This window comes from Quercus lobata, chromosome 6 (assembly GCF_001633185.2).
Source record: "Quercus lobata isolate SW786 chromosome 6, ValleyOak3.0 Primary Assembly, whole genome shotgun sequence".
Lineage (NCBI taxonomy): Eukaryota > Viridiplantae > Streptophyta > Magnoliopsida > Fagales > Fagaceae > Quercus > Quercus lobata.
In genome coordinates, this window is record NC_044909.1 from 52,476,984 (window position 1) to 52,497,299 (window position 20,316).

General features: G+C 34.5%; 3 protein-coding genes across 4 annotated transcripts; 1 reads left to right on the top strand and 2 right to left on the bottom strand.

Annotated features, from left to right (window-relative positions):
- The first annotated feature begins 393 nt into the window (after nt 1-393).
- On the top strand, nt 394-7,959 carry LOC115994838 (protein S-acyltransferase 10). Of its 2 annotated transcripts, XR_004093276.1 has the most exons (12): nt 593-686; nt 957-1,071; nt 2,350-2,424; nt 2,546-2,617; nt 2,746-2,883; nt 3,249-3,282; nt 4,551-4,660; nt 5,313-5,399; nt 6,051-6,134; nt 7,043-7,108; nt 7,352-7,576; nt 7,657-7,959. XR_004093276.1 is itself a non-coding variant. In XM_031119122.1 (11 exons), exons 1-11 carry the CDS (start codon nt 593-595, stop codon nt 7,524-7,526), a joined length of 1,050 nt encoding a protein of 349 aa, XP_030974982.1. In that variant the 5' UTR covers nt 394-592; the 3' UTR covers nt 7,527-7,959. The 2 variants fall into 2 exon arrangements, 1 of the variants encoding a protein (XP_030974982.1); XM_031119122.1 differs by having other exon boundaries at nt 394-686; nt 7,352-7,959.
- Nucleotides 7,960-9,572: 1,613 nt separating this feature from the next.
- On the bottom strand, nt 9,573-12,639 carry LOC115995184 (lysine histidine transporter-like 8). The gene is made up of 5 exons (XM_031119644.1): nt 12,137-12,639; nt 11,812-11,948; nt 10,987-11,414; nt 10,284-10,415; nt 9,573-10,170 (listed from the first exon to the last, which is right to left on the bottom strand). The coding sequence occupies exons 1-5, from the start codon at nt 12,553-12,555 to the stop codon at nt 9,682-9,684; spliced, it is 1,605 nt and encodes a 534-aa protein (XP_030975504.1). The 5' UTR covers nt 12,556-12,639; the 3' UTR covers nt 9,573-9,681.
- A 1,712-nt stretch (nt 12,640-14,351) lies between these two features.
- On the bottom strand, nt 14,352-18,469 carry LOC115995185 (IST1-like protein). Its single transcript, XM_031119645.1, has 7 exons — nt 18,214-18,469; nt 17,364-17,496; nt 16,118-16,221; nt 15,866-16,037; nt 15,500-15,640; nt 15,309-15,397; nt 14,352-15,202 (listed from the first exon to the last, which is right to left on the bottom strand). Exons 1-7 carry the CDS (start codon nt 18,303-18,305, stop codon nt 14,578-14,580), a joined length of 1,356 nt encoding a protein of 451 aa, XP_030975505.1. The 5' UTR covers nt 18,306-18,469; the 3' UTR covers nt 14,352-14,577.
- Between the last annotated feature and the right edge of the window lie 1,847 nt (nt 18,470-20,316).

The window sequence follows — 20,316 nt, forward strand, 5'->3', positions numbered from 1 at the left end:
AAACTGTCATCACCTTTTCTATTAAAGAATGTATCAATATTTCTTAATTTAGTCTTTAGACCTGCCTAAATTTTAAAAGTTATATTTAGAAAACTAATATTTTAGTAATAATATTTAAAAAGAATTTTACAGTAAATAAAAATTAAAAAATATTATACAAGTTTGACCAGATTTTACACACAAACAAACGCTTAGAAAATATAAAACATTTTAGTTCAAAACAAACTAAGCATAATTCACAATATTAAAAACTCAAAACCTAATATAAAATATAGCATATATTCCAATTATATATATATATATATATATATAAATAAAAAATAAAAAAGCAATTCGCACATCATCATTTAAGAATTTGTCAGAGAAACCGAAGTAAATAAAACGCTTACCCGGTGGACTGTGGTAATTGTAAATGTAATTGCCGTCACTTTCCTCAGGGAAGTGTGTTGCGTTTAGTTTATCTCCAAACAAACTTTCTCTACGCAGAACAAACCAGTTCGCTTACTGCTATATTTATTCAGTACTCTATTTACATAAATACATATATATAAAAATTGATGTGATGTATATATAGTAGTACACGTTATATTTGATGACGATCATGAGTATATGCCGCTTCGTTAGAGATATATGGGATCGAGCTATGGACCGATGTTACCACCACTTTCCTTGTCTCTCCGATCCCGGTACCTTCTATTCTTTCAATTTTTTCGTTCTATGAAAAAAAAATTAAAATTTTCTTGCAGGTTAAGTGATTGTATAAAGTTCCAGCTGAGGAAAGTTTTTTTTTTTTTTTTTTTTTTGGTTAAAAAAATTTATGGGTTTTCAAAAAAGTTGATTTCTTTCCATTTTCAGCTACAAAATTAATGAACATATGTGGGGTTGTTTTGTGTTTTAATTATGTATAATTTTTGAAAATTTGGGTTGGGTTTTGATATTTGGAAAGTGGGTTTCAGTTCGGAGATCTTCGCTGGGTCTGAAATTGGCGTTGGTGACGCTGCATCTGATATACGCTGGCATTCTCTTTCTGTTTGATGGAGGTTTGATAGAAAAGACAAAACAAGAGCCATGGTATGTTAGACTGTTAGTGTCTTTTGCTTTTTTTGATAAGTAAATTGTGTGAAATAAAATTAAAATGTAACGACTTGTTCGAGGCCTTGGTGTCTTTTTCTTAAAAATACAAATTTGAAATTGGGTTCTTGAGATCTTATTTTATGCTTGAGCTAAAACGTTAGGTCTTAGTTTTAGTACATAATAATAATAATGTATAATCTCGCTAAAGTGAAGTTAGCTTATAAAGAGTGAAATTTGAGATCACATGCGCCCAAAAAAAAGAACTTAATTGGGCCTTTTGGAATGTGCTTTTTGTGATTAATGTTTATGGAAACTAAAGGGGAAAGAGATTTAGATGTAGATTTGGCAATTTGAAACTTTGGAGGATCACAATTGATTCATAATGCTCATGCAACGATATATTAAATTGGAAAAGTTTTGCTAAATCGAAAACTTCAGAATGCAGTCATTACATTGAGTGGTATTTCAAGATGGATTTTTTATTGATATTTATTCCAAAAAAAAAAAAGAAGAAGAAGAAGTGATTACATTTTAATTATTTAATGAGAGAGGAGCTGAAATTTGATTCTACCGAAAACCAAAAAAGGAGATTAAAGTGTTGTAAGTTGTGTAGTCAGTAGTCAACATCATGGTCTAATCTAAGTGCCATTCTCGGTGCAATGGGAAAACCTGGAGAGGCTGTTGGGCTGTTGTCAGGACTTAGATTGAATTTTCTATCACCTCCTGGGGCTCTCTGGCCTTCTAAATAATAAAATTGTTTCTTCACATTCTATAAGCATCAATTTGAATGCATTTAGGCAAGGATTTATTATTGTTACTGTTCATTCATATTGCATCTTGTTCACAGTGTCTGCTTCGACTTCTGAGCATGTAAAAAAGAAACGTTTAAGATCTCAGTTACATATAGGAAATCTATGGCGTTGCATTTTTTTACATGAAAATTTATTTAAAAGATTTTAAACTACCTCATAGGAGATGCTAATCATGCTATTTTGTATTTTCTTTTCTTAGGCATGTAATTGTATGATAGCCTAAAAGTATTGGCAGAAAGAACGTGGGCCACAATGTGTAATGGATGTAAATGAGACAATACTTGCAGGCACTTTCCTAATAGAATGGGAGCAATTATGTAATTTTAGAATTGCTTGCTTGGAATAATATACTTTTCAAGATGAGCTTATGCAGATGCACAAGTGTTTAGTTCATCTGGTTTGCAATGGTTTTATAATGATTTCTATCATTTCCCTAGCCTTCCTAATATTCTTTTGTTTTCAGGTACACTTCTTTATATTTGTTTCTGTTTTTTGCTACACTGGTTCAATACTTCATTACCTCCAGTTCTTCTCCTGGGTAAACATAAATACTATTATATTGCCTCAATATTGAAATTCTGGGTGATGCATGATATGTGCATTTTATTTGCAGTCTAACACGATTCTTTTTCTTTTCCCCCCTGTTTTTATATATATAGCTATGTAATTGATGCAATGAGAACTATGAATGAGGCAAATTCAAGAATGCAAAAGGCATCAATGGCCTCAAAGTAAGCAATAAGTTGCATTCTACTTAAAGGTTTACCATTGAAAAAAAAGATCTTAAAATAATTGTAAGTAAATTTACAATTCAACATCATCTTATTATTTATTTCGTTTTTATAATGTTTAAGCAAAGACAACCTGCTTCAAGCAACAATGGAAGCTTGGTTATTACTGTGGATGGAAGTCAGTCGGCAAGAAATCTTCTAGCAAGTAACTCCATGTCATGGTCGAAGCTGGTTATGGACATGTATCCCCCTGGAACATCTGCTAGGTAGGCAACTATTTTATAAGTGTCCGAAGAATTTTTGATTGGTTATACTTTTTGAGCAATTATCTGGTGCCTGTATATTTATAAATTGTAAATTGCATTATTAGGGTATTAAAGGGACAGAAGCTTGTACCAACTTTTTTGTGAACTTTTAGATCTTAACCTTAAATCTTATTTGTGACAGATATAATCTTTGTCTGGTGCTTTGCATTAATTTGATAAATTACTTCTCTTTCAATGCTCATTAGTTTCATTTCAATATGGCATTTTATGAACAAATATAGAAAGAGAATGCTGACATATTTGACAATTTTCAAAATTAAAAATTAAAAATATTGTTACTAATTGCTTCCTCTTGGTTCTTGCAGAACTTGGACTTGCTCCTACTGTAATGTTGAGCAGGTGTTACCATCTCATTTTTACATCTTCATTTTGTATCATACAATTAAGCTTAAATTAAGATCTGGTGCAACCTCTAGTATGCTTGTTTGTTTAACAATGCTGCATCTTTATCCTTAAGTGAGTTGTCTTTTTATTTCTATGGCATCATTTTCTTTATGACAATTTGATAGTTACAACACAACAATGGGACAAGGGGGATTTGAATCTAAGATATCTCCATTGTAAACAACAAGAGGTGCCAATTGAGATATAAGGCTCCTGACATTTCTATGGCATCATTAGAGTGCCTGACTAAGTACTTATTAGTACGCAACTGAACATGGGAACCTATCTTGTTGTAAACCATCATTGTAAATAGACTAGGTCGAACCTCGACATTATCAATATTATAACACAGTGAACAACAGAAAAAAATTCTATGGAATCATCTAAAAGACAACAACAACAACAACAACAACAAACCTTAATCCCAAATTTTTGGGTCGGCTATGGATCCGCATCAGATTAGTTAGGGTCAGACACAGGTATTCTCTTCCTCTATTTTATTCGATCATAAGTCATATTCTTTGTTACTAAATCCTTTTTTATTACTTCTACTAATGTTATTTTGGGTCTTCCTCTACCTTTTTTAATTCTCTCAACTTGGATCAACTCACTTTTTCTTACCGGTGCATTAATTGATATCCTTTGAACATGACCAAGCCATTTCAGGTTACTCTCTATCATCTTTTCATCAATAGGAGCTACCCCTATTTTTAAGTAGATTTCCTCATTTCGGATCCTATCTTTCCGTGTGTTTCCATTTATCCATCTTAACATTCTCATTTCAGCTACACTCATGGAATTTCATTCCCCACCCCCCCTTTTTTATTCACTCCATTCTCTTTCCTCTTTATTTATTTATTTATATTTAAAATAGAGAGCATGATATAGATATCACAATGTTCAAGAATATCATTAACTAATTCACTGATTGGCATATAAGGTTTGAAAAACTTTAGCTATTTGCATGTAATGCAAGGAATGAACTATATTCTACCAGCCAGAAGTGTTGGACCGGTCAAAGATAGGGAAATTTACTTTTCTAACGTCCTACTTTGTCCATATTTTGGGCTGTTACGTCGGAATAGTAGGCATTTACCCATGTACTGAAACAGATATGTAATTTGTTGCTAACCAGCAAACATTTTTGTGTTTATTACTGTGATCTCTGTAAACCTTCAATCTAGTTTTTAGTGATTAATTTTTTGTTTGTGGCATATATGCAGCCTCCTCGAGCTAAGCATTGTCATGACTGTGACAAATGCGTTCTCCAATTTGATCATCATTGTGTTTGGCTGGGGACATGCATTGGCCAGGGTAATCATTGTCGATTTTGGTGAGTTTAATACTTTGTTGTATGTCATCCACAATAAATTGTGCCCTCACATAAATTGCAATTTTTGATATTTCAATGACTGGTAATTATGCCCTTGCTGATTTTTTTTCCCTTTCTCTAATTGATGTCTGCCCTTTGCAGGCATTAATTCCATGTTATTGTATATTTTGATATTCTAAGATATGGTTCTTTTTGTTGAATTTATAAATGCACGTATTTAGATGTTCATCTTTTTGTCTTTAGTACATTAAAGTTCCGATTTACTGGGTTTGTAACTTGCCAATCAAAAAAAGAAATTACGTATTTCTATTGTTATCATATGATAATTGGACTAATATACATAAATGAGTGTGTGTGTGTATTTTATTTTTTAAAATTTGAAAGTAATTTACTATGAAGTTAATTTTTACTGCATTATGATCTGATTTTGGTCAAACAACCACCTTGTGTGTGGTTGTAGAATTGATAAATGAGAATATAGAGCTTTTTTCCAAGTCGTCAAACTGATGTTCATATCTCACATAGAGCTCTATAGTTTAACCTTTAAATGAAAGAATATAAATTATATAGATGCATTTCTCATTTATGTTTATATACAAAACAAATATTTTCCGAGCTAAGAATCTCGCTGTTTTTTGTCACAAAACATTAGGTGTTACATTTGTGAGGAGACAGCCTTATGCCTTTGGACTGGCATTTTGTACATTTCTTACCTGAAGGCTAATATATCAAGGGCTTGGTATGTTTCTTTTTGTGCTTCTTGTTTAATGAGAAAGTTTCAGTTTCTTATGTCATGGTTGGTATCGAATTGTTGATGGAATTAATGTCTTAGGCTGCTCCTCTGTCAAGATCACTACCTTGAGAGATAGGAAGTACCAATATTATAAGGATATGGTGATATGTTAATTTTTAAAAATTTAGGATATGATACAGCATATCTTAAATTTTTCAGGGACTAAGGTTTTATTGTTGTTGTATATGGCATAGTAATTTAATTAATTAATATATACTTAAAATATATTTAAGTGTTCATTATGCTATTTTCTAGGTTAAAAGATAAACAAAAAATATGGAAAAACATGGAATATGTCTAACTAATAAAAATAATTAAAAAGCTATTAGTTTCATAAAGAGAAAGTGAGTGAGAGAGGGAGAGAAAAATAAAAGAGTTAAAGCATCCCACAGTAACAGAGTATCCATATCAGATATATGTCCAATACAAATATGGCTGCTAGTTTGAAGTATCTGCGCTTCTTAGCTTGAGAAGAGAGAGGTGGAAAAATAGTCAAAATTTTGTAACGGTGGTGGTAATATTAATCTTCAATGTGACAATTGTGTTTTTGTGTTGAATTGAATCTGAACTTGGATCCTGGAATGATGTCATTGTCAGGTGGAAGGATGCAGTCATGATAGTGCTTTTGATTACTTTGTCAATCTCCCTAATCTTTTTGCTTCTCCTACTGATATTTCATAGGTAAGGGTTGTGTTTCTATACTTGCATAGGTCTTTCCTGCATCAGTTTTCTTATGTTCATGACTTTTCTTCCCCTGTTTGCCTGTGATCCTAATCTAAATTTGGAAGAATTTTTTCCCTTTTTAATCTAGCTTTTTGCATCTAGATGGTTTTGTAAATTTACTTTTACACGTAGTCTGGTGTCAGGGTTCATAATGTAATGTTGGCTACAAAATGACCATATCCTACTTTTTTTTGGAAGACTACTGGTTCCATGTTATGCAAACTTACTAAAGTTGTCATGCTATCTAATAAGAATGAAGAAGAGAAGATATGTGCTGAAAGTAATCCTGGCTTAGGATTGGAAACATCAAGAATTACCTAGGATAGTCCAGGACGGAAAAGCTTCACCAATTCTTTGTTTATTACACAGGCTAGGCAATCTGTGACATAATGATTAGATGTGAAGGAGAGGCTTCTTTTCCCCAGCCCGCTTCTGGCTTTCAAAGACTGATTCCTGCGAACTATTAGTGACCAAGCATGGTTAAGTCCTGAATCTAAAATAGTTGGCTTATTGTGTTACTTCTTTGAATAATGAAAAATTGATTTCCAGTGTTGTTTGTTGAGACAGACTTTGGGGTGTTGTTTAGGGAAACTTACCAAAACCCTGTAAAAGACTACACGGCTGACTACATTTCTCTGAAGTTTTAGTAGTAATATATGTTTAGTAAAAAACCTAATGAACCTTTAAAAAAAAAGGATAAAGGCTGAGCAGAAATTACTAGTTTTTTGAGACCCTGCTGTACGTTCTATCCATATATGTACTGATTGCCAATTATAATGATAGATTAGCTATATGTATTTATGATATTAAACATATGTTATAACTGGGAGCTTAATTCTTCTGGTTTGGACTTCATTTTGCTGCAGCTATCTTATCTTAACAAATCAGACTACCTACGAACTTGTGAGACGTAGACGCATCCCATATCTAAGGTTGGTTGATTCCTTTTACATGTCTATTTTGTATTATTCATTTAAAAATGTTTGTTTCTTCCAAGTGTTTAGGGTTTAGCATTCAAGACATTAATGAGTTACCTACTGAATCAAGTTGGTATATACCAAGTACATGACTACTGGTTGGAGACATCAAAATTGGAGGCAAATAAGAAGACAATTTATTATTACACATCTTCAAGTTCTTAGCTAGTTCATTTGATACTTTGTGTTAAACTGCAGGGGTATTCCTGAAAGAGTGTATCCTTTTAGTAAAGGAGTTTGCACAAATTTGTACGACTTCTGCTGTGCTCAAGGCAGCATATATAAAATGGAATCACTGCCCACAGCCCAAGAAATTCAAGAAAAGTCAAGGCCCTACTCCTGCTTGGATGTCGTGACCTGTCGCTGCTGCTGACCATGCCAAGAATTTACAGTGCATTACACATTCGTTTCTACAAATTCATTGTGAGCTCCCTGAAGTATGCCTGCGTTCCATTTGTTTGATTATCTAAAGGTTATGTTAAAGTCGGTTTATTGGTTTTTAGGTTTCTCTTTATTTTTGGCCAAGTTCATAGGTAAGTCATGGTGATATTTCGTGGTCATATGGTCTTTACAAATGAAGGAGATATTTTTGTACTGATTATCATATTGGCTCTTAGCAATTAAACAGCCCAACAAGATTGCCGCATACAATTTAGCAGTGTCGCCTTCTAGTTCTTGCTTTCTTCAATGTGAATCCATCAGTTATGCTTGTGACAAACTCTTGCCTTTTGAACATCTTCTAGAGTGATTGTATGCATGGAAGGGTGTTTGTCAAAGCCCAAATGTCTTCTTTGACATTTTGACAATGGACTATTAAAAGATAAGCTTTGGAAATCCTTAATATATATTTTTTGCTTAATATATGCCGGTGTTGAAGTGGTCAAAAGTCAAAAATAGACAATATATAATGTAAGAACTTTCGAAAAGTGAAAAAAGAAAAAGAAAAAGAAAAAAAAAAAAAGGTAAAAGTTGAGAGAAAAAGAGAGAGACAAAGATTTTACGATCTTCTTGTTGGGAGTGGGGACTTTATGTTAAGATGAGGTAATGTTGAAATAAGTAGAAATGTCGAGGTTTGGTATCACCAAAACTTCCACGGTCAGAAGCTATCTTTTTTTTTTTTTTTTTGGTTTCCCACAGTGTATCCTCAAAGCTTTCAACCAGAGACTAATCACTGTTCATGCCGGGTCGGCCCACAAAGGGGTAAAGCACTAGCCCAGGGATTCTTTTCAAAGTGCAGGTAGCAGGACTCGAACTAGGGAGCACACCTAGTCGAGCCAAGTACAAGCACTCTGAGACCAAGCCCCGCTTGTACAAGCACTCTGGGTCAGAAGCTATCCACACTTTGAAACGTGATATATTCAAACGAACCAAACTTAGTGCGACAAGGGTGGCACCGCTGTCCAAGTCGAACTGTCCAACTATGCCCATCAGGAAATGTACAAAATTTAGGCATGTTTTCCATGAAGTTTGGTGCACCACTAACGCAAGACTTTTGCTATTCTTGTGTTGTGGTCCAGACAAGAAGAATCAAGTTTTAATCTTATTATTAAGGTTATTTTTGGTCTTTTTGTATTTTTTTTTTCTTTTTAGGTAATAAGCACATATTTTAAGAGTTAAGTTCTTTTTGACTGACTCAATGTTTATTTGAGAACCGCTTATTTAGCTGAAATTTTTTTGCTGAAAGTACAGTAGATAAAATTAAAAAGTAACTTAAATAGTAAAATGAGATTCGTGAATAGTACTAAAAAGTGTAATTGGACTTATGAATAGTGGCAAAAATAAGTGGGATAGTAAAAAAAAAACTAGCTTTTTAAGCCAATGCCAAATGCACACTCAATAGAGTGTTAAGAGTTATCTAACTCAATAAAAACTAATTCATTAGGAGGAGGATTCTCATACAAAATAAAGTTTAAGTCCTTTGAAAACAACCTCTATTGGCAAAAGCATCATCATGTCTCATTCCCTCAACTTGAATTAATCCACTATTTCTCATTAATGTATTAATCGGTCATTGAACATGTCCAAACCCATTTAAAGTCACTCTCACTACTGCTAGATTTTTATCGTTGTGGTCCATAGAACAAAGTACACTACCTAAAGCCTAGGATTGATGAAATCTAAGGCTGTGGAAGCCCAAAGCTTATAGAAATGGGAGCCAAGGCTGTGAACCAAGCTTAGGTTGTTAAAAATAGCTATAGAAGGTGGTATATACCGTGATTTATATGATTATTTCTTTCATTAAAGTCAAATGAGAGAGAGACAGAGAGGGAGATTTTAGGTTAAATAGTAATTATAGACTTTTAGGTACAAGAATTTTATGCTGTCAACCATTACATTTACCACTCAAAAACGAAAAAAAGGAGGGGGGGGGGGGGGGTTGGGGAATTGTGTCACCTTGGCCTTAATTTGAGGCATGCAACACAACAGCAAAGTACCAAATATATATTCTTTCGACGAAAAGAATGATAAGATAACAAATAGATCTTGATTCGGCTTAACGTAATTCTCTAATTGCCTTGGTAAGCTAATTAGTGAGGCTTGAAGAAACTCACTTCAACACCAGTATCAATCACAACATAAAGCCCGGCTGCAATCAATACAGCGCTTAGACTCATGCCCAAAACCCCTAGGAACCAGTTGAGCCACCACATTGCTCCATACATCTTAGGCTTTCTAATCTTGAGCCACATGAAACATGGGTATGCCAATGTGACAGGTAGTGCTATCCCTCCTATCAAACCAGCAAGGCTTCCCAAGAATGGAATTGCCACTGCCACAAAGAAGCACCCGTACCCAAACATAGCCCGGAAAATTGCTCGAAGCCACCATGGACATGGCTGCTTCTTTCTCACTGTGTACTTGGACTCCATGTCATCAAACATTGGCATGCCATAGATTTGGAACGAGCTCAATGCATTAACTATGACAAACAAGCTAGTTAGGCCTAGTACAGCTTGTGACGCATCACGTGAATGGAATTGGTATAGAGCTGTAAGCATTCCTCCATTTGCTGGTATCTGTCAATTAAAAGAAACAAGTTCTCATCTTTAGATATAAAACAAGTAACATTTTTAAGTTCATAACGTTTTTAGTTATTGTGGTTTTTGAGAGTGCTTAAATTGGTAAATACCTTTTGGCCATAAGCCCAATAGCCTCCAATTGCAAGAGGGAATAAGCATGCAGATATGACTGTATAGGAAACCCTGACTCCTTGCCACATGGGCACACGCGAAGGGTGCTTTTCATCTGAAGGCATCGTGGCCTGCACCATAGGAATATTGAAATTTTGAATGTGAACCATTGAATGATACAGTGTAATATGACTTTTTTTTCAAAGAAAATTTTCCTCCAAACTCGAACAGTGTAAAATGGGGAAAAATGAAGCACACTGGCCCACTCTTTTAGTTTAGAGCCTACATATCTTTAACTCCAATGTGATCAAAGACTAGTCCCATGCCAAAAGTCTTCCCTCCGATTTTGACAGTACCATCATGTTCATATCTTAAGAGGACTGACTTTTTGTTAGGTATGATCTAATCAAATTCCTTTCATTTGTTTACGTCCAAAGACAGTAACTTAAAAATACACTTTATTAGGCACAATGCTAGTAGCGTTGATGCATCTTGGCATTCAACTTTGTGGTTGCGGGTAACTAATTATCCTTAGGTATAACATATATGAGAATTCAACTAATAAACTAACACTAATTCAGAAAGCATAAACATGTTGAAAATAGTGAATTTAAGCTAGGAATAGGCCTTTTGAGAATGGGCTTGGTGGTTACCAAGCAAAACATTATAATAGCATTCATTTAAAAGGGAACTACTATATACCTGAATCTCAAGAATAAGATTGTGGCCCCTAAAAGCAAAAGCAATGATCCCAAGTGCATTAAGCACGTCAAAAATCCTTACAACCTGGGTGCTTCCCCTCACAGGATTATAGGACACTCCTGGGAGCCTGCCTTCCGCCACAGAAACAGCCCATATCATTGTGCAATACCCTACAGCCGTGACGGCCCCGACCAACGATAAACCTGCTATGGAATTCAAGTTGGGCAGCTGAGACAGTACAACGGCTGCACACGTAAAGACCAAGTACCATTCCACGGTGGTTAGCGGCTTTGCGCTGCATGTAGCCCCGCATACAATCTGGAAGAACAATTTACTGGTTGATCCACCAATAATGATCAATGCCACACATGTGCCTCCCGAGAGATACATGATTGGGAACAAAGCTAGCAACTTTCCTAGCCTCTCACCTGTAACATTGGATTAAAAACACCAGCAGTTAATAATAAATACAAAAAGGAAATATATAATTATAGAGCTATGCTAGAACGTTGATTAAACGATTAAATTCACAATTTACTATCTCCTTAAACTTTTGAAATAAATGATAATTTATTACGGTATCAAAGCAAGTACTCAGGAGTTTGAACTAACTCTACCTCCCACTAAAAATTAATAAGGTTAAAAATCTCATGTATTGGACCCACTATTTATGGAGGAGTTTGAGTTCACACTTTAGAAGAAGTGTTAGAAGTTAGAATATTCGTTAAGTAATTAAACTCATCATTTACCTTAAGCTTTTAGGACAAGGGATGATTTATTACTATGCATACTAACCAATGATTACAAAAAGATTAGATGTCATACCAAAGGTAGCACAGGAAAGTTGGAGGTAGCGGCTGTAGCGCATCCCATTTTCAGTTGATTCGTGGAGCTGAACAAGTAACCATAAGGTGTAAAGCTGCCATATGAATGCTAGAGTCAAGCCAATAATTCCCCATGTCCTGCAAGCAATCACAAAATATTTTAGAAACCGCTAAAATAATGGTTATGTGATTATCATTTCTCATTAGCCTAAACTCTTAGTATAAACAGTTCTATATTGAACTCAGCTTAAGCTAATGACAAGTCAAAAACAATTTAACTCGAGCTATTTAATTATAGTTTAGCATTATGAGTTTTGGTGGCTTACCAGCCAAGGATTGTGAAGGCCACAGGAAGCACAAGAGCCTGAACTCCAATCCCAGAACAAAGAGTATGAAAAGCAGCATAGTACTTGTTACCATTTCTTGACTCAGTGATTGGAAGCCAAGCATCCTGAGGGTCAAGCTTAGTCATCCTTAGAGCCTTTCTCACAGGGCTTCCAAGAGGAGTAATAAACCTTGGAGTCAAAGAGAGTCTTGGGGTTCTTGGGGTTTTGGGAGTCTTGCTTGGAGGTGGTGCCTGGTCTGCATGCTCTTCATTGAGAAGTGGTGACCTTGACAAAGATGGTGAGTGGTACTGAGAGGGTGGACATGACACTGGTGGTGATGACACAACAGGAGGCGTTGGTGCAGCTGATCTTGGCCTCGGCGTTAATGGTGCCGATCTAATTTCATTCTGCTCGCTCATTTTTGTCCCTTATTTTTTAGATCAGTTATGAATCCTCAACAGATTAGTCTTACTCTTCCCCTCTCAATATCTTGCACAAATACCTTAGGCACTAGCATGTTATATATACTAGTGGTATTGGGTGTAATACATGCCAACAAGGCAACAACGGTGGCTGCAATGGAAGTCAAGGAGGTTTAATTGTTAATTGTGATAGATAGGTGTGTAAGGAGACTAATTTCGTTTTTAGACAGCTTATGGTGACTCATTATTTGTTGAAATAGTTAATGCAATTGTTGACGGACAATTTTGGCTGCTATGTGTTTGAATTAATAAAGAAATATGAAGAGAAAGTTAAAGCTCTATGTAGGGATGAATTTTTTTGAAAGCCATGTAACATATATAAGTTTATAGTTCATACTATATGCTAAACTAGGACTTAGTCAACGTAATACTCCGGGTGCCAAAGGGAGCACCAGGGGGGACCCTATTTAATTCTAAAAACTCAGTTTCAACGACCATGTGAAAATTTGACAATATAAGAAAATTGAGAAAGATAACAAAAGAGTGTGCAGCCTGTTTTATAAGGAAGATGCACATTTGTCAAAAGAGGTGTCCTTATTATGGCTTTAAACTTTAAAGTGAGTCTGTGGTCAGCCATGGGAACGTAGGGAGAGCAAGCAAGAAAATCAAAGTTTGATCCAAAAGCAATGAAATTGGTAGATGGACTTGGATTAAAATAAATAAATCTCGGATGGACTGGCATGACCCATGATGAAACATAATTGTGGAACAGTGGAAATAAACCTCCATTCTTTTTATTATTATTGGTTTATTAATAAAATCCAATTTTTAAAGGACATTTTTTAATTAATGATTAAGCTTTACTTCAATTTTAAAATAAAGTTGATGAAATAAAGATATTAACTTCTCAAATGGTTAACTAGAAAATTATTAAGAGTCATGTTAACGAGTATCCTTAGAGCAATTAATAATAAAATCATATTAAGAAAGTTTTTAATACTACTTTCATGAGAAATATAAAAAGCTATTAGAAAAATTAATTGCTTTATCATTTTTTCATAATTTTTTTCTAAAAATAGTTTCTAAACCAATACTCTTAAAGCATTTGTTAACATTTCCCAATTATTAATATTGTATACATTAACTATCTTTTTTGTTTAAAAGATAGAACGTAAATTTTATATGATTTTTTTGGAGAAATTTCCCAAACCAAAATGAGCTTTTGATATTAGTATTACTCTAGAATATGATGGTGCTGACTTTTAAGTTTTTACGTGAAGAATTAGGAGAAAAATACAGCATGCCTCACAGTGAAGAATTAGGAGAAAAATACAGCATGCCTCACAGTACGTAATCCTAGGGTCCACGTTGCTATGAGAGACATGGTAACAACAATCATTTCTTATACGTCACATATAGTGCCTATCAACCATTAATGTAACTAGTTTATTACATAATTCTGTGTCTCTTTTTTTAAGTAAACAACTTTCCCTTATATTTCCTATAAAAAAAAAAAAAAAAAAAAAAAAAAAAAAAAAAAAAAAAAACCTTTCCCTTATATTTACTCAACAATCTGTATTTTTTTTAACAGCTTACGCTTCCCCTTTAAATTTTAATTTTTGAATTTAATTTCAGTGCGTATACTCATTTATATAACATTAAATATAGGGTGTTAAAATTAAAAAAGTCCAACTGAGCATGCAGAACAAGGTGAAGTTGAGTCCAACATTGTGGGCGTGTAGTTGGCTTCCTATCTGGATTATTGAAATCTTTCTTTGTTAAAGACTAACATAATTTGCATTTCTAGACATTAAACTTGACAAAATGACATATTCATTTACCCCAAAGGACAATACACAACAAAAAAAATGATCTCACATTTGTAGTATTTGGTATCTATATGATAGAATAACATGCATAAAGCATCTATGTATGAATTATATAAAGGCCAAGAAAACTCATATATCTCTCCCCCCCCCCCCCCCCCCCCCCCCCAAAAAAAAGCATGCTAGAAGTTTGTCATTTTCGATACTTCAGTGCTTCAAAGCGAGCGGAGAGTGCATCATAATCTGGCAATTTGGGGTGAACATGAAAATTTGAATCTTGTTTATCATGAAATGAAGGTGCTGGTGGTGGAGGCCGCTTGGGTGGCGGATTAATGCCACTTGGAGGAGGTTCTTCCATATCAATTTCTTCATCACAGTCTGATTCATCAAACTTTATATCTGAATGTCTAGAGGGTGCATTGTAGCTGTGTCTCCTATAAACCTTTCCACCATTCACATTGGTAGTTGGTGTCTCCTCACTGCTTGCAAAATGGGACGTTCCAAAACTTTGTGATGCGTAAGTCCTCCCATGAGCTTCTTGTTGATGATCAGTGTTCTGTGAGTTAGCTGGGGAATGGTGATTTGGGATGAAGCCAGTAGAATTTCCATAAAGATTTCCAAATCCATGGTTGGTACTAGAATCATTCAACTTGTTATCAAGACTAGATGCTTGAGTGGCTTGATTAAAGTTTTTGTTGGCCAGATAGGCAGCAGCTTGTGCAGCAGCAATTGCTTTGTTGGCAGATTCTGCAGCTGCTGCAGCAGCTGAGACAGTGTCCTCAAAAAAGATATTGCCATTTGCTCCGCTGATTGTTGATCTGGGTAAATAACCGGAAGAGACTATTAAGCAACGGATACAAAACTACTTAAGTTACCTAGTATCTGTAATTAATCAAAGTCCGGTGAATAGATTGGATAACATACCTAGTAGTTGGCTTATTTGGCTCAGCAGATTGAGTTGGCTGAGGCTGCATGGGTAGGCTGGTAGCACTAACAAAAGTGCAAGGTCCTTCCTGATCAGTGAGAGAACCAAGATTCTTAGAAAAACAAACTTATCAAATTGTGTGTGTGAGTGTGTGTGCGCGCGAGAGAGAGAGAGAGAGAGAGGAACCCACTATACGCTCTTCTGGAGGCTTGAGAAGCTCCATCTCGGATTCTGTTGTATCCCATTGAATCTGGAACTCCTTCGCTATTTCCTTCATGACTTTCAATTTTACTTCACCAGTAGGGGTTCTTACAGAGAGTTTGTCGATCAACTAAAAGAATTTTGGAGGGAAAACAATAACATTACTAGCTTACAGAGAATTTGTCAATTAACCAGAAGAATTTGGATGAAAAAACAATAATGTCACCAAAGAACATAATAACATTTGGAGTTCATAAGAAAAGATAACTGGTTCACAGGTATGCAAGACAAAGAGGCAACAAATAGGCTTTATTGTTACATATGATATGATTAACGAAAGGAAGGTGGTAGTTACCATGCGGTTTACACCACAGTTAGGTCGCAGATCTGTAGCTGCTGATACAAAATCTTTCCCATATTTTTTCTCAAAAATTTTCCGAAGTGATAAAAGTTCTGGAATTTCTGAGCACCTTGGGGATGCAAATATTATGCTAGCAATACCTTCTTTCAGATCTGCTGGGCAATCCCTGGAATAATTCAACCCAGATCAGAATTATATGTATCTAATAAACCATACAAAATAATAAAGATGTTTCATTTCTTTAACCTTTGCTTTGCAATGATTGCAAGTCTGGCCACAACTAATTCACAGAAGAGTTCAATGAACTCATTTGCAGCCAAAACATTCTGTTCCCTGATAACATGTTCAACCTACAAAATGAACAAAACAAATTACTTGGTTATGAAAATTCATAATCACATATTGTGTGGAAAATATAACTACACCTGACAGTCAAATTAATTTATATCATTATCAACATTCCATCCCCTGCTGCCAACCCTTGATTGTAAGTTCCATATGTGATCACAGAAATAAGTTTAATGCCATTGGAAGGAGGGTTCCGAGCATTCAATAACATAAAATTTTAGACACAAAACCATCCAAATAGGAGTTCATTCTATTGTGTCCTTATCTACATTATCACATTGAGGGCTACTCCATCTCCTTCTAACCACCTTTGTGATAATCTGATTTCTGTTCAATATGCTGATCATAAAATTGCATCAAAATGACTGCAAACCTATTTAAATTCTCACATATTTCTGTTTGGACTTCCCAAGGAAAAGGAATTCATCCATTTTGCTTACTTCTATCTTACAATCATATCATTATCTAATCTAAGGACATGATCACTTTGACCACATCCAAGTAAAAAAAAAAATTCATGTCAACTTAGTTCAGTTAAGCGCAGCCAGCAAAGGCAGTGGGTTCATTTCATATCCAATGTAAAACAACATAAAGTCACCAACTAGTAATTCAAACCTAACACCCAAAAAATGTAGAACACTGACCCCCAAGCAACCCGAAATAAGACCATAGAAAGAAATCCAACTGCTTCCATTCCCTTTATGTATGTTATTTGTCGAACTATGTGCAGTTAAGTTCAGCCAGCAAAGGCAATGGGCTTATTTCATATCCAACGTAAAACACCACAAAGTCACCAACTAGTAATTCAAACCTAACACCCAGACAATGTAGAACACTGACCAAACAACCCAAAATAGGACCATAGAAGAAATCCAACTGCTTCCATTCTTTTTATGTATGTTGTTATTCTTCTCAATAACTCAATGTCAATACCACAATAAATGACAAAACAGATTCTACACCCAAAACCTTTCTGTATGATAAACTACCGTTTCTCCCAAAGCTTAAGCTGATAGGAAATGATGAATTTAATCACAATCCATTATTCTAACATATCCCAACTCCAATGAGAAAACCCCAAAACACAGTTGTCCACAAATGTTAATCTACAACCCTCAAAATAGAAAATTAGACGGAAAATTACCCGGATGCGAGCAGTGGCATCTTGACCTGACTGTAGAAGCAAGGCAATGTCTCGCCTCATCTGCTTCACCACCACCTCTCTCTTGTTCCTCAGCAGCTTTATCCTCGCCACTGCCATCTTTGCCGCTGTCTTGCTGTTATATATACCCCACATTCACAGAAAAAGAAATATAATCAGTAATTTTACCACTTACTAGTCCTAGCTCTGTTTGGTAACCACGATTTTTTTTTTTTTTTTTTTTTTTTGGGCATCATTTAGGCCTTGCAGAACAAGAAACCACAACACCCAGAATCTTAAAAGCTTCATTCACTTTCCAATTTATTTCAAAGAAATTGAAATACAAACACAATAATCAGACAGCTAAGGCATTAGTATTTTTACTAATTAGATCCTGTTCTGTTTGGTTTCCAAGAAAAAAAAAAGTTTTGGTTGTTTTTGCATCATTTAGGCCTCCCATAACAAGAAACAAGAAGACCCAGAATCTAAAAAACTTCAACCATCTGCCAATTTATTCAAAAGAAATACTAATCAATAATTAAATAGACAGCTAAAGAACTAGTTTTTACTACTTATTAGCCCCCTTTGCTGTTTGGTAACCAAGAAAAATCAAATCTTTTGGTTGTTATTTCATCATTCAGGCCATGTAGAACAAGACCCAGAATTTAAAAAAAAAAAAAAAAAAAAAAAAAAAAAAAAAAAAAAAAAAAAAAAAACCTTCCATTTTGGTACACATTATCCTAGGCCACCAAAAATGTTCAAAGGGTGTGTGAATGTGACTTGGGTTTCTTGGAAAAAGAGAAAGAAGCAATAGAGAGGGAAAATAGAGAGAGAGAGAGAGGAAACAATGTACCATTTGGAGGAGTTGAAGCCACGGCGGAAGAGAGAGAGGCCGATCCTCATGATGGTCTTGGCGTGACTAGTGGCTACACTTGCCGCAGTCATTGGCTGAGTCGTGAGTGGTGAGTGTTAGTGTTGCAGTGTTTTTAGTGTAAGCGAAGAAGCTGTGAGCGAGAGAGAGAGAGAGAGAAAGTAACGGTCTCCTGAGATGGAAAGTGATACTTTTATTGGATCCTTGATCCTTTCCTTACCTTTTGGTGCTTTCATTGATGGAGGGTCCAAGTGGGGCCTACTCAATGCACCGACCCGCTTTTGATTTTCTTGTAGCTGGTTCATGTCGACGCTGTGCGTGAGGGAAAATATAGCCGTTAAGAAATCTGACACGTGGAAAATGTTGGAGATTTGGATGAAGATGGAGTGGTAGCATCCAATGTGTGCTACAAGCCTACAACTTGTGATACTTTTGTTTATTTATTTGTTTTTTGTAAATAACTTAGCTATACTGCCTGCCTACACAGCTTTTTAAGTGTTGCAATTTACCAAAAAAATTAAATAAATAAAAAAGGCTTTCTAGGTGTTGCAATTAAATTCACAGTTGTTTTAGGACCCCCCGAATTTGTTAAAATGCATTATTGTGATTAAAAAATCATTGCTTTTACCTAGATTTAATACTCTCCTTTTTGTATCCAAGAAAAAAAAAATACTCTCCTTTTTTCATTATTTTTTATTGCAAATATTAGGAATGTGGCAAAAGTTGCAGCAAAGAAATTGTGTCTACTAAATTCCACCTAAATTCATCCATATATAAGGAAAAAATATAGTTATTAGGAGATTTGGCACAAGGAAAAAAAAAAGTTGGAGGATTTGATGATGGAATGATAGTCCCTCTATTCGTATATAATTTTGCATCAAGTGATACGCAAAAAAAAAAAAAAAAAAAAAAAAAAAAAAAAAAAAAAAAAAAAACATTTATTACATGAGGTTTATAAATTGATGGGTAACTATTCACAAAAAAAAAAAAAAAAAATCAAACATTCATTTATTAGGTTATTGAAGTCCACTAATCATATTCATTATAACATCAGTTTGTGAACATTTTGATTTTATAGTAAATTTCGTAGCAGTTTTAACATTTTCAATAAATCTAATAACATAAATAAATAAAGGATCTTATTAACGAACGCCCTTAAGTATCAAATGCCTTAATAGCTATCAAAATAAAAGTTAATATTACGCACTAATAGTTTTCAAATGCTCGTTAATCGGACAATTTTAAAAAAGTTTTGATATCATTTTTATGGGAAATATAAAAAACTGTATTAAAAAACAATTACTTTTTATTTCTCCATAAAAAGTTTCTAAAAATATTCATAAACCAATGCTAGCCCCTTAAGTTATCCGTTAACATTTTTCATTAAAAAATAAAATAAAAAATAATCTCAACCAACTATTTGAAATGAAATGTTGCTATAAATATATAATAAAATAGTGTAAGCAATGAATTTGTGAGTTTATCTAATCACAATTTGTCATTTTAGAAAGTCATGGGAAAGATGTAACCAAATTTGTTGAAAAGTTTGTCTCTATTGCTCACCAGTTATATAGAGCAACGTATCAATTCTATCTTGAATGGAAGGTTATGAGCTATGAGCTGCTCTCCAGATTCACATACATAGAGAATCAAAAATATGAACAATGATTTAATGTTGACTTTTAATTTTTCTATTCACAAAGAAATGATACACTAGTGCACTAAACGACAATTTTTTAGACTAGAAAGAAGAAAGTCAAGGTATGAATATGTAAGAGTGATCGATTATAGACATCAACCTTGAAGCATAGTGACTTACTAGGCTAAGTCCCAAGTCCTATTTAAATTCCTCAGGAGCAATACAGAAAACTAAGACCACTAATCTATATTTATATAATTAATAATATTTATTATTACTACACTCCTATTAATGCACATCAACGTAACAATTTAGTCTAATTCGGTTCATTTTGGTTCTCTTCAGTCCATTTCGACTCACTTTGGTCTATTTGGTCCACTATCATCCATTCGGTCCATTTCAATTCACTTCGGTTTATTTGGTCATATTCGGTCAATTTCAGTTCA